Source organism: Tyto alba, unplaced genomic scaffold (genome assembly GCF_018691265.1).
Source record: "Tyto alba isolate M040663 unplaced genomic scaffold, T.alba_DEE_v4.0 Super-Scaffold_34, whole genome shotgun sequence".
Taxonomy (NCBI): domain Eukaryota; kingdom Metazoa; phylum Chordata; class Aves; order Strigiformes; family Tytonidae; genus Tyto; species Tyto alba.
In genome coordinates this window covers 275,583-288,211 of record NW_024881309.1, presented here as the reverse complement: position 1 = coordinate 288,211, position 12,629 = coordinate 275,583, and the positions used below count along the sequence as shown (strand labels likewise).

General features: G+C 44.1%; 2 protein-coding genes across 2 annotated transcripts in view; one reads left to right on the top strand and one right to left on the bottom strand.

Moving 5' to 3' along the window:
- The first annotated feature begins 1,932 nt into the window (after window positions 1-1,932).
- Window positions 1,933-4,350, top strand: LOC122152423 (centromere-associated protein E-like). The gene is made up of 3 exons (XM_042801592.1): window positions 1,933-2,220; window positions 3,467-3,625; window positions 3,878-4,350. Exons 1-3 carry the CDS (start codon window positions 1,948-1,950, stop codon window positions 3,878-3,880), a joined length of 435 nt encoding a protein of 144 aa, XP_042657526.1. The 5' UTR covers window positions 1,933-1,947; the 3' UTR covers window positions 3,881-4,350.
- A 1,087-nt stretch (window positions 4,351-5,437) lies between these two features.
- LOC122154198 overlaps window positions 5,438-12,629 on the bottom strand; it is a 29,348-nt gene continuing 22,156 nt past the window's right edge. The window contains 4 exon segments of the mRNA XM_042801424.1: window positions 5,438-5,453; window positions 8,155-10,339; window positions 11,679-11,824; window positions 12,431-12,575. Coding sequence (XP_042657358.1) covers window positions 5,438-5,453; window positions 8,155-10,339; window positions 11,679-11,824; window positions 12,431-12,575 — 2,492 coding nt within the window.

The following is a 12,629-nucleotide window of genomic DNA, read 5'->3' as shown; positions in this document are numbered from 1 at the left end:
TCCTCTTCTTGTCATTGTAAATGCAGAGTTCTGTTCTGTAGCTCAACTTCTGTAATTTTCTGTCAAGCTCTCGGACTCTGTCCCTGTCCCTTACCGGTGTGTGACCCCGGTGCTTTAATTCGGACACAGCCGCCGTTTTTCTCTCCAACTCAGACGCTGACGCGCCGTCAGGGGCGGAACCATCCGAAGGGGGGGGGGGGGGGGCAGAGGTTCGGGCGGCAGCCGCTCCCCCCTGTCCCCCCGCGCCGCCTGATTCCTCTGCCGCTTCTTGCGCGGTGGAGCAAACAGGAACACTTGGTGCCGTGCCCTTAATAGAGCGGAGCTGCTGATTAACCCCGAAGAAGGTGGCTGATCGTGACGGGCGGTTGGTTTCGGCAGGGACCGGCGGGGATGGTACAGCGCCGACAGCCGCCATGGCAGCAGCAGCTACTTTCTTTTCTGCTGGCATCTCCCTCAGGGCTTTTACGGTCGTTCGCCAGACCAGCCCTTGCTGTCGTGCTTCACTGCCTTTATTGCCTCCAGTGATGGTCTCGTCCCACAATAAATCACCTACTTCGCGCCACTCCTGTTGGCTAAAGATTAGCGAGGGGCCATCGCCCCTCTGCCCCTCCGCCTCCGAGGTGGGGGGGGGGGGGCATGGCTGTAAGGGCACTGGGGGGGGCTGGCCTCCGGACTGCCCCTACTTGTGTTAACTGAAACCGGCACTGCTGTGGATGGTGCAGGAATACGATCACTGTCAAAGAGCACAGGTCTGGATGCATCACTTTCTGGGGTAACGGCGGAACTTTCCCCCCCCAACTTTGTAGTTGCCACAGCTGCGAGGTTCTTTTCAAGCTGACACCTGTTGGAGAATGGCTCAGAGACAAGGGTCCTGAGCCCCCCGAGCAGTTGTACGATCAGAGCCTGTTCTAGGGGCTGATGCTGCCTCGCTGATGCTGGGCCTCACTAGGGTTTGCCTGCCGCTGCTCACGGCTGCTGATAGATGAGGAATGTCAAGGACGCTTCAGCCCTGTGTACCGTGGTGTGTCGAAAACAGGTTGAGAGGAATTAGAAATAGTGGCATGAGAAACTTAGTGTTATGAGCAGCTTGTGCTGTTAGCTGACTGCAAGTAGGTGGACCGTGTGAATACGACCTTTAGAGCTTAAGCCAATCAGCTAGTGACTAGTAGGCATAATAATTATTGTTGTCTGTATAAATATATGTACCCTGGACTATAAAAGGGATACGATACGATATATGATGCTCTATCACCCACTCTGAACCCGTCTCGGCGTGTCGTTCCTCCGCGGCTTCGCATATGTGCACGTATTTTAATATTTACAGGGGGGAGTGGGCAAGTTTCAAGGCAGTAACTGTCTTGACACCATTATTATCTACTATTGAGCTTAGAAATAGGGATAAGGCCTCTCTAGTTTGATTTGTGGTGTGGGGTTTTTTGTTGGGGGTGTCTTTGTTTAGTTTGGGCTGTGAAGACACTTGAGCATCTAAATGACAGTTTAGCTTATTTAACTTGCTGCACTATTATAAATTTCTTGCCTACTTATTATTTTCATGTCTTGAAGCTATTTAGAAGATATTAACATTTGTTAGAATCAAGCCTGTCTGCTGTGGTTACAGCAATGGAGTCATTTTTATGGAATTATAACGGCCTATAGGCTTTTGCACACTCAGTTTTGTCTACCAGTGAGACAGATGCACTGAAATTGGATTGACTTTTAAGCAAAGTCGTCAGATCTTTCTTTTCCTGTAGCAGTAAACTAATGGAGGTGTCTTCTGTAGAATAATCCACTTATAACCCATAGGTACAGATAGTGCTTGTGAAATATGATCCCATAACACTTCTTAAATTGGAACCTGATTACTGGAAATACAGAATTTAATAAATTAGACTGTTACTGTTTGTTTTTTTTTTTTTCCCCAAACTAACTATCAAATTGCTTCTATCCATGCTAGAGATTATTAGAAATGTTAATGTTGGTTCTTATTTGTTCTTTCAGCTCACTGAAGTAACTGAAAACCTGACTCATGTCTCTTCTGAATACGACAAGCTACTGTCAGAAAAAGAAGAAATTGAAAAAACAATGAATGACCACATCTGTCAGCAACTTGACAAAATAGCTTTACTTGATGAGGAGAAAGATGAGCTACAGCAAATGGTAGAGACTTGTAAAGCAGAAAGAGATCAGTTAGAGGCTGACTGTCTGGAAAGCAAGGAGAGAGTATGTATAAAATCTCTTTACAACAATTACTTAATGTGTATTTAATTTGTAATTAGGTTGTACGACTCTGAATTTTGGCCACGAAGTTCCGCTTCCACTATCTCTTCCTCTCCCTTCACTTGTTCATAGCAACAGTAAACTAAAAATTTGTTTACTAATCCAATTCGGATTTTGGAATCCATCTCTTTTTTTTTTTTTTTTTTTTTTTTTTTTAATTCCCCCCTATCCTCTTCCTGCCCTTTTGGTCCCTGTGCTGCTCTGGGTTTAGGCATAGTTCTCTGTCACCTGCTGGACAAACCTTCCACAAATGCCTGTTACATCTTTCACGTGCAGTCCCTTTGCATTTAGTGCTGAACAGCAGAGGTAATCCAGGTTTGCTCATATCTAAGGGTTTAATTCTCCTGCCACTTCAGCTCCATCTGGATTGACAAAGAGAAAGCTAAACCCAGAAAAGACACTGATTAGCTATCCTAGTTCTCCTTCCTGGTGCCTGACTTCCTAGCAGATTAGTGATTTCAGTATTCAAAGTATTTTTATGAAAATATGCATATGTTGACACGCTATTTCAGACAAATTTGTTCTGATATACAATTAATAAAAATTAAGCTGATAACTTCTGAAATTGAAAGGAAATCTGGTTAATAGTGTGTTGTTTTGTTTTGTTTTTTTTTTTTTTTCCTAAGAGAAGCTCTGCAAACTATTTTAAGAAACGTAAAAGCTTTTGTATAAATTTTGGCAAACCTCAGGTAGAACCACTCTTATGTATGTATAGACCAACTGATTTAAAAACCAGCCAATTGGGATTATCAAATGTTTAGTTTTAGGTTGACATCTTGTTACTAAACAATTGGACACATTGTTCATGTAACTGGTTGCAGCTGTCACAAGAATAAGGGTGTCTTTCATGGTGTGGTGGTGTGGTTTTTGTTTTGGGTTTGTTGCTTTTTAAGTAGTCACATACATAATCTGTTCCCCCCACACCACTTTTCTGTTTCCTCTTTATTTCTGCCTATTTCCTTTTTTTTTATTTTTTTTAAAGGATAGACTATTCCTAAAGATTGCCTTCCTTTGGTGTTGTTAAACTAGGCATGGGAGAATGACAACTAGTTTTTTTCCTAAAGTAAAAGACTGATTATTCTGATAGTTCTCTCCGGAAATTCAAATGCTCTGACTTATCATTCTTAACTGCTGATAAGCAAAACTTGGTCGTACTGAGCGAACATCCATGTAATACCTTGTTTTGTAGTCCTTAAATGTTCTGACAGAAATGGAAAACCTACAGGAAGAACTAAGGCATCAGAAAGAGCAAGCTGATATCCAGAAGAACATGTTAACAGATGGAGAAGAGAAATGGCAAAACACTGAAGAAAAACTAAATGAAGAAATAAACAAACAAAAGAAAAGGCAAGTATAGTAAAAAACTCTTAAAAATAATTTAGAGGGAGTCCCCTCAAGGTTTTATTAGAGTAACAGGCATTTACCCAGCATGATTTTGGCTGTTTTGTTGGACGAATAGATGATGTCACGGTAATACAATTTAGCAACAGAAGAGTTTTTGCTAATAGTTATGCTTATACTATTCTATATTATTTAATATAGAATTCTGTATTTTATAAAATGTAGGTTTTATACTTTTAAAAACTATGTTTCTAATAGGTAGTCAAGTTGAATGAGGACTTAAATTTGGTAACTAAGGAAAGGCACCAGCTGCTGGGAGAACTGAAAGAAAAAACAGAGCGAAAGCAGTAAACTTCAACAGTGGGAGGAGCAGTGGGACTTGTTAGCACAGGAGAGAGATGAGCTCCAGGAGATGCTGGAAGGTATTCAAGCCCAGAAGAGCAAACTGGAGATGAACCTGCAGGAGAGTGTCGATAAGGTGCTTTATCTTTTATCAGAATACAAAAACTGTAAATGGTTGGTAGATGATGATGGTTAATTGTTGAAGCTGTCTTGAAAAATATCTGACAAGTATGAATGTCACATACCCAGACTGAAGAATGTTATCGTGCTTTACCTTCTGTCTTCTGCAGTGGTATTTAAAGATGTATGTAAATTCTTTCCAAAATGTTGTTGGAGACTGCTTTATTTAAGAATAAATGAGGAACCAGAGAATGGCTTGCACTACCAAAACACTTAACAGGCATTTTTTAAATCAGTTTGATAAAATGGTATCTTGTGTAGCTGACTCCAAAGTTTTGAAACTAAAGCTGACGTTGACACCTTTATTTCTCTTCTGGGTAAGGCATATTTTCACAGCAGTGGAGACAAGGGAATCGGGTGGTATCCACTGAGCAGCAGTCCTTGTGCAGATAGTGAGTAATCACTTCCAATGTCTGTAGTTAATTGGAAGCTGTGGTGGGAGGAGAACCTTCTCACTCTTGCTACCAATATCTTCAGATTCAGCCGGTTTTGAGTATCAGTTGTCTTGTAAAAGTTTAACTTCCCTGGAAGTTCAGATGTTCAGTGAAAGGAATGCTAGTTCTGTAATAAATTATCAAAGATCATTTAGCAGCACTCTGACAACAGTCCAACTCATAAAATTTTGTTGAGTAATAATTTCCAGATAGTTCTTGATGTGAACCCTATTCAAATTACGTCCCTGCTTTGTTTCTCATTTGTGTAAACAGGGATTGCAGAAAGTATGTCCAAATGTGTTTGTAGCATGCTTAGTCTAATTATATCCCTTAGAAAGGATTTATCAGTATGCTAGTTGGCAGGCTTTGCTTAGTGAAAGGAGAAACTTTCAAAGACAAAACTTGAAATTTCTTGTACCCAAACTAAAGTACTTTTTTTTTAACCAGGTATTTTGACTCCTATGAAATACTGAATGGCCTGGCGGGTGAGTTAGATTCGCGTGTCATCTCAGAACTTAGTTGTATATTTAGTGTTCTATTTTCACTCCGGATTCTCGAAACTGAGAAGGAATTGAAGTGTCAACAAGAACTTCTCAGCAATGAGAAGATCAAGGCTGAAGAAAGGGAAGAACTTTTGTTAAAGGTTCAGAGGCGGTCAGAGATTCTGGAGGACAGCCTAACAAACAAGGTAAGGTGTTCTGTGTTTAGTGTAGCTATTCTGTCTTTTGCTGTTTTATCACTGATGTGCTAAACTTTTGCTCAAGATAAATCTCATCTAATTTTTACTTCTGGCATCCCATTTCCTAAGATGTAAACAGAGTGAGGCTTCTGTCAAGAATCCTTCAGATGTTAGCGTGATTTCCCTAAGGGTAGCAGTACCTGGAAGAAACAAAGAAAGAAACAAACAAAAGTGAATTAATTAGGTGTAAATTAGTGCAATGTAGCACTCTGTTTGTGTTGTAGACATGCTGGGCAATGTCCATTCAATCAGTATTTGCAATGTAAGCCATCCTCAAGTAGCCCTTCCAAAGCAGTTCTCATGAAGGCTGCTCTTGTAAAAGTCTCCTTTTGTGTCCCCAGGAGGCATGGGCACTGCTGATTTCCCTCTCCAGAGAGTGGCAGAGGCTGGATCCCCTTCTCAGGACAGACTCCTTGCCAGGAACATACAGGCATGGGGGTAGCTCAACTGGCTCTTACTGGTAGTTCACTCAGCTCCTCTTTTGGTGTACCTGGTGTTTTTCTGTGACTACTCTTAAAAACACTGAAGAATCAGAGAAAAAAAAAAAAAAAAAAAGAATGAATAAAAGTTAATCCTCAAGGCAGGGAGGTTGGAACCAGATGATCTGCAAAGGTCCTTTCCAATCCAAACCATTCTGTGATTCTGTGATTTTATGAGAAGCACCAACCTAAACTGCTGCCTGTCCCATAGAGGAGCTCCATATATGTGAGCCACATTAAACAGGCCATGCCTCACTCCCCATCTTCCCTGGCAGTCACAGAATCATAGAATCGTTTAGGTTGGAAAACACCCTTAAAGTCATTGAATACGGCCATTAAACTAACACTGTCAGGCTCACCACTAAACCAGATCCCTCTGTGCCACACCTACATGTCTGACGTGCGGAAAACAGACTCCACAATCTGATAGATTGTAAAGTAGGTATGTTTATTCAGCGCTGGGCACACAGGGGATCGCTCCTCCTAATGTGTCTGCTGTCATGTGGCACCGTTGCCTTAGATTTATAGAGCAAATGATTACATATTCATAATATTTCGCAATACGCCTATACATATGCATCACCTATCCCCGCTTCGTATTAAAATTAGCATTTCCATAATCTCCTCCCAGTTGAGTCTGCGCAGTGAGTTCCTTTGGTCCTGGGCAGGGGTCGTGAAGGACTGGGCGGTGGTCGTGGGAGGAAGTATCTCCTCTTCCTCAGTGCTGAACTTTTCACCCCGAATTCCTGCGCAGTCTCTGTCACCCCCTGGACCCGCAGAGCAGGTTTGTGCCGGTTGTAGGGTAATCTTCGCTTACTCAGGGGTGGAGGAGGCTTTTTACTTAAACAGGAGATAGTGGTCGAGCAACACAAACACAGCACTATCTATCTTGTGCAATCTAAGCAAACTCTTATCTCGACTATTTCCCTTGTCATCCCCTTCTTGCTATTCCCATATTAACCCTTACATCCCCTGTTCCTATCTAGGCCCTGTATCAATCCCCCCTTTCTTATCATACTAAGTAAATTCTTTTACTTCAGCGATTTTCCTGAGTAGTATAAAGCCTCATGTATAGCAGTTATCATTTTAAACATTCTCCAGACCCATAAATATAACATGATGGTTAATACTAATAAAATTGCTACACTACCTAGTAGGATCACAATGGGGTGTATCATAATATTAAGGATCCCAGTTGCAGAAGGCGACCAGCCGAAAAGAGTATCCCACCAGTTATGAATCAACTGGTGAGAAACCACTGGTGCCCAATATACAAAGTAAATTAGAATGATTCCCAGTAGGCAAAGTTAATCTTCCTGGCCGAACTTGGGTAACTTTCCATGGGGATTTATGGGCTTTCTTCACTCGGGTGTGATGTATCCAGGCCGAGTATTCCTTAATCTTGATGGCTGTAAACGTCGTGAGCAGCACCTGGAATGGCCCTTTCCACTGTGGCTCCAAGGTTTTCTCTGTAAGAGACTTAACATACACATAGTCCCCAGGTTGTATATCATGTACAGGTCCATCCAGCCCTCTACCTCGAGTACCAATTACATGTTTTCTGATCCCATTGAGTTGTTTCCCTAATGCCACCATGTAGGAGCTCATAATTTCATCTCCAATTTGTGTGGATATTCCTTTTTGTACCCCGTAGGGTTGTCCATATAAAATTTCAAAGGAGCTTAGCCCTTCCCTTGCCCTTGGCCTTGTCCGTATGCGTAAAAGGGCCAAGGGCAAGGACTGAGGCCATGTCAGGTTTGCTTCTTGCCCCAATTTTACAATTTGTTGTTTGATTAAGTGGTTCATCTTCTCCACTTGACCGCTCGACTGAGGGCGGTACGGGGTATGAAGCTGCCAATCTATACCCAAATGGTGGCTAATTTGTTGTACTATTTTTGAGACAAAGTGTGGTCCTCTATCTGAGGATATGATTGCCGGAACCCCAAATCGTGGTATTATTTCTTGTATCAGTACTTTAGTTACTTCCCGAGCCTTAGCTGTTCTAGTAGGGAATGCTTCTGGCCAGCCTGAAAATATATCAGTCAATACCAACAAATATTGATACCCCCCTTTTCTTGGTAATTCTGTAAAATCTACTTGCCATTGTTGCCCAGGCCCGTTGCCCTTCCCAATCTGACCCATTTCTAGTTTGGGGGCGTTTTTGGGATTAATCCGGAGGCAGATGTCACATTGTCGAGTCACCTGCCTTACCGTGGTATACAGATTTCTGGCTACAATCTCTTTTATCAAATGACTATACAAAGCTTCTGCTCCCCAGTGTCTCTTTCTATGCTCCTCTCGTGTGAAATGCCATAGTAAACGAGAGGGGATAATTAACTTCCCCTGTGGGGTATAAGCCCACCCTTCTTCGTTATATGTCCCCTCCAAATCTGCAGTAAGTTTCTGATCCTCCTTGGTATATTCTGGTTTACCTTCCAGGGAAATTTGCCTATCGGGAATAAGTGCTCCTTCCGTCTTTATCTCTATTTTGGCAGCCCGTTTTGCCTCCCTATCCGCCAGCTCGTTCCCTTTTTCCAATTCAGAGTTCACCTTTTGGTGTGCTTTAATATGCATAATCGCCACCTTCTCAGGAAGTTGAACAGCTTCCAATAGCTTCAAAATTTCTTTCGCATGTTTAATGTTTTTCCCTTGGGAGTTCAATAGTCCCCTTTCTTTCCAGATTGCTCCATGTGCATGCACAATTCCGAAAGCGTACTTGGAGTCCGTGTATATGTTTATGATCTTACCCTTAGCTAGTTCCAGGGCTCGGGTTAAAGCAATTATTTCTGCCTTTTGTGCAGACGTATTTGCAGGCAGAGGTCCTGATTCTATTACCTTTTGACTGGTGGTAACGGCATACCCCGCGTGTCGATTACCGTTCAGGACGTAACTGCTTCCGTCCGTGAACCAGTTCTCCTCATCCTTCATGGGGCTTTCCTTCAGGTCAGGGTGACTTGAGTATGTCGCCTCAATTGTTTCCAAGCAGTCATGGTGCACTGGTTCCCCCACGTTACCGCTGAGGAAAGAAGCTGGGTTGACAATATTAGTGACTATTATCTGTACATCATCTTGTTCTACTAGTGCAGCTTGGCATCTCAGAAATCTTTGTGGGGAGAGCCAATGCCCTCCCTTTGCTTCCAGGACTGCCGATACTGTATGGGACACATAGGCAGTCATTTTCTGGCCCAGAGTGAACTTCCGAGCTTCCTGTATGTTCAGTATCAGGGCAGCCACCGCTCGCAGACACCCAGGCCACCCTTTTGCAGTCGCATCTAGTTGTTTAGAGAGGTAGGCGACAGCTCGTCGGTATGGACCTAGGTCTTGTGCCAGAATTCCCAGGGCAATGCCCTGATTCTCATAAGAAAAGAGAAGAAACGGTTTACTCACATCTGGGAGTCCTAGAGCCGGGGCCGACATCAAAGCCTTCTTCAGTGAATCAAAGGCTCACTCAGCCTCCTCATCCCATTCGAGGTGCGTCTGTTCGGTGTTCGTTAGTGCATACAGGGGCTTAACAAGCAGTCCATAATTATAAATCCATAGCCTGCACCACCCCGTCATTCCCAAGAAGGTCCTTAATTCTTTTACTGTCTGGGGTTTTGGGGTTTGACATATGGCCTTACGGGACTGTCCCAGAGTTCTTTGCCCCGCAGTGATCTCATAGCCCAGGTAGTTTACTTTGCGTTGTATCACCTGGGCTTTCTTCTTAGAGACCCGATACCCCTGTAGTCCCAAAAAATTTAACAAGCTCACCGTCCACGTTGTACAATCCTCTTCTGTCTCGGCAGCGATCAAAATGTCGTCCACGTACTGCAATAGTTTTCCTTTTTCGGATGGGGCTTCCCAGGATTCCAAGTCCTTTGCGAGCTGGTTGCCAAAAAGAGTAGGGCTATTCTTGAACCCTTGTGGCAACACCGTCCAGGTGAGCTGGGTCTTTCGACCAGTTTTAGGATTTTCCCATTCAAATGCAAACAACTTTTGGCTGGCTTTATGGAGAGGAAGGCAAAAGAAGGCGTCCTTCAAATCTAAGACAGTAAACCAAATCAACTCTGGTGTTAATACAGTTAACAGGGTATATGGGTTTGCTACCACTGGGTGGAGATCTTCAACTATTCTATTCACAGCCCGTAAGTCCTGAACCACCCTATACGACCCATCAGGTTTCCGAACGGGCAGTATAGGGGTATTGAACTCAGACTCACACTCTTCTAGTAACCCTAATTGCAAAAATTTTTCTATTACTGGTCGGATTCCTTCCCTATCCTCCCTTTTTAAAGGATACTGTTTAATTCTCACCGGTCGTTGACCTTCCTTGATCCTAACCTTAATTGGTAGAGCGTTTTTCGGCCTTCCAGGTACATCGGTAGCCCAAACTCCCGGATATACTTGGTCTAAAATTTTCTCACTAATTTCTCCTCCTGACGAAAAACTAGTTAGAGTTAGACTTAGCACTTGAATGTATTGCTGATCTTTTACCTCCAAGGTGACTTCCCCTTTTTCAAAGATAATTTTTGCTTCCAGTTGTTCCAGCAAGTCCCCCCCCAGGAGAGCTTTTGGGGAGTTAGGCATATAAAGGAATTTATGAATTCCCCATTGCTTTCCCAATTTATACTCTAAAGGTTTACAAAAATACGCCTTTTCAGATTGGCTGGTCGCTCCCTTTACCATAACATAGTCGTCCCCCAGTGGTATTAAAGCTTGATTCAAAACCGAGTACGTTGCTCCTGTGTCTACCAAAAATTCTACTTCTTCTTGTTCTCTCCCCAGCTTAAGTTTAACCAGTGGATCCGCCAGGGTAGATCCCCCAGGTCCCCGTCAGTCCTCTGTTACATTTGCTATTTTTACATTCATTGAAGCCTTCCCATTCTCCCTCCTATTCTTTGGACATTCCTTTTTCCAATGCCCGAAACCCTTGCACAAAGCACACTGATCCCGCCCCAGCCGCGGTCGTTGCCTGGCCGGTCTCTGAACCAGAGTGGCCGTCAACTTCATCTGTCCTTGTCGACATTCTTCTTCCCTGTTGCTAAACACTTTCCACGCCTCCTCTAACAATACCTCCAGATTCCTACTTTCCGTAGGGCGCAGCTTCTGAAGTTTTCGCCTTATGTCTCCTGTAGATTGGCCCATGAACAAGGAAACTAGTTGTTGTATTCCTACTTCTGATCCCGGATCCAACGGTGTATTACGGCGCATTACATCTCTCAGTCAATCCAAGAATTCGGATGGGGACTCGGAAGGACCCTGTTTCACTGCATATAAAGCTGACCAATTTATAGTTTTAGGGATCGCTCTTTCTATCCCCTTTGCAATCCATTCCCGATACGCCCGTAACCTTTCCATATGTGCCGATCTATTTGGTTCCCATTTCGGGTCCTGGAGGGGAAAATATTCCTTAACGTCTCCCCCGGTAATCTTATAATGATCCTCCGCCAAGTCTCCTGCTGTTTTTAGAATCAATTGTTTCTCTGTTTCAGTCATATATTCTAATAGTAGCTGTACATCACTCCAATCCGGGTTGTGCTGTTTTATAATAAATTGGAAGTGTTTAGCTACATCATGTGGATCACATCTATAGTTTTTCGCAATTCCCCTCCATGCTTCCAAATCAGCGGTGGTGAAGGGTACCCTAACCAACATTGTACCACCTTCCGGCCCCACGGCTTCCCGAAGGGGTGCCTGTAAAATACTTGTTGCGGTTTTTTGTCTAGTGTGGGCGGATATCGGACTATCGGGAGAGTCTGCCGTTCCTTCCGAGTCGGCATCCTGATTCTGTGTTCGGCAGGGGAGGTTTAAACAAATCATCATCTTGTTCTGAGGTTTGGTGAACCTTATCTACCTTCGTACATCTCTGTCCAATGCTACATGATGAGCAACACCTCTTTAGCTTACCCCTACTTTCCTTACTTTCTCGTTCAAGTGCAAGCACCATAGGGTCCTGTGGGGGTACTAACCCACAGTCCCTTTGCCACTCTGGGTGGTTTCGCAAAGTGAAAAACATATCCGCGTATGATACCTCATCCCATTTTCCTTCTCTCCTTAAAAACAACATAAGTTGTAACAAAGTGTTATAGTCCAGTGTTCCATTAAGCGGCCATTTAGCGCCATCCTCCAGCTTATACAGCGGCCACCACTGATTGCAATATTTTACAAGAGTCCTTTTGCTTTCCGTGCCTCCGCTCCCTGCAATGTCCCACCAATGGGCGAGTATACAGCTGAGAGGGCTCTTTTTTAATACCCCTCCCTGAGTATTACCCATCTTGTTTTTGTAAAACACTCACTCCAAACGCTCACGCTTAACACGATCACCACACAGCATTCACTCACAATCTCACAATCTCACGGACATCCATACATTTACAGCACTTTCATCAGGAGTAAAAAAACCACAACAGAACAAAGGCCTTTCAATCACTCTTGCCTGTGGCCGCCCTCTCGGCCAACAGGTCCCCGATTGGAGCCAGCGACCGCTCTATCGGTCTGTGGCAAGGTATAATTGTCCCCCTAGACTCTCCTAACCCACACGAATTCGCGCCTTTTCGGTGCACCTACCCAGGCCTTGGCTGCACGCCAGACGTCTCTGCGCGATTTACCAGCTGCCCCAGCCACGCGTACGACTTACAGGCTCCTATCCTTGAACACACCGTTTAGTCCGCGGCTTCAGGAAGTCCTTGTCTGCTCCCACGGTGAGCGGCTGGTAGCGGAGGCTCCTCCGAGGAAAGTGCTCGGGGCGCGCCTGGGAGAGTCCGCCCCGCAGTCGATCCCGCAGTCGAGCAGAGAGTCTCCTGGCTGGCTCGCCAAAACTGACGTGCGGAAAACAGACTCCACAATCTGGTAGATTGT

Excerpts from the sequence above, each read along its gene's own strand:
- LOC122152423 (XM_042801592.1), top strand. The coding sequence starts at position 1,948 with ATGCTAGAGATTATTAGAAATGTTAATGTTGGTTCTTATTTGTTCTTT. Across the intron at positions 2,221-3,466 it reads GTCTGGAAAGCAAGGAGAGA|TCCTTAAATGTTCTGACAGA; the intron begins GTATGTATAAAA and ends CTTGTTTTGTAG.